The sequence below is a fragment of the Aptenodytes forsteri genome, unplaced genomic scaffold (assembly GCF_000699145.1).
Source record: "Aptenodytes forsteri isolate BGI_AS27 unplaced genomic scaffold, ASM69914v1 Scaffold276, whole genome shotgun sequence".
In the NCBI taxonomy this organism is placed as follows: Eukaryota; Metazoa; Chordata; class Aves; order Sphenisciformes; family Spheniscidae; genus Aptenodytes; species Aptenodytes forsteri.
Window position 1 is genome coordinate 577612 of NW_008795479.1, and position 852 is coordinate 578463.

At 64.9% G+C, this 852-nt stretch overlaps 1 protein-coding gene across 1 annotated transcript in view; it reads right to left on the reverse strand.

The window, feature by feature from the left end:
• Nucleotides 1-126: 126 nt before the first annotated feature.
• Nucleotides 127-852, reverse strand: part of NIT1 (nitrilase 1) — a 3064-nt gene continuing 2338 nt past the window's right edge. Inside the window, exons 5-6 of the mRNA XM_019472574.1 lie at nucleotides 381-804; nucleotides 127-279 (exon numbers count right to left, since the gene is read on the reverse strand). Coding sequence (XP_019328119.1) covers nucleotides 200-279; nucleotides 381-804 — 504 coding nt within the window. The 3' untranslated portion in view covers nucleotides 127-199. The remainder of the gene's footprint in view (nucleotides 280-380; nucleotides 805-852) is intronic.

An 852-nucleotide genomic window follows, 5' to 3' on the forward strand; every position in this document is an offset into this window, starting at 1 on the left:
CCCAGGGTGGGGGGCAGCCCCCCGGGACTCGTGGTGCGTGTGGTTCCCCCCCCTTTCCCCCCCTGGGGCACGCAGCCCCCCTCTGCTTACGGACGATTCTGGCACAACTTGGTGTAATTTCTGTGACTTCTGTATTTTTTAAACTTCAATATAATGGTCATATTCCCTCTGTAGCTTTCGGGTTTCTTGAAATAAACATCTACTGCAGTGCCTGGCTCCTTCCTTCCGCCCCTGCCCCCCCGCAGCAGTGCAGGGGCTTGGGGGGGACACCAAAAAAGAGGGGGGGACACCAAAAAAGAGGGGGGGACACCAAAAAAGAGGGGGGGACACCAAAAAAGAGGGGGGGACACCAAAAAAGAGGGGGGGACACCAAAAAAGAGGGGGGGACACCCTCCTGGCTGCAGCACAGGGCGACGGGGGAGCCCTGAGCGCATCTTGCTGCTGCGTTTTGGGGAGAAACGGCCTGAAGCAGAGCGGACGTGGCCCTGCTCTGGATTTTACCGTACCAGCGAGGGGCTCACGGCACCGCTGCCAGCCCTGCAGCCGCCGCCACCCTGCCATAGAGGTCAGGCCAGGCCGGCGGTGGCCGTGCACCGGGATCTCCTGGCGGATGCGGTGCAGGTAGTCGAGGTCGATCTCGGCGTAGCAGAGCCCAGGTCCCTCGCGGCACTGGGCCACCACGGCGCCCCAGGGGTCCACCACCAGCGCGTGGCCGTAGGATGTCCGGCGCTCGTGGTTCTTCCCGGTCTGGGCGGCCGCCACCACGTAGCACTGGCTCTCGATGGCCCGGGCCCGCAGCAGCACCTGCTGGGGGACACGGCGCTGCTGGTGGTGCTGGCCCACGGCCCCCCC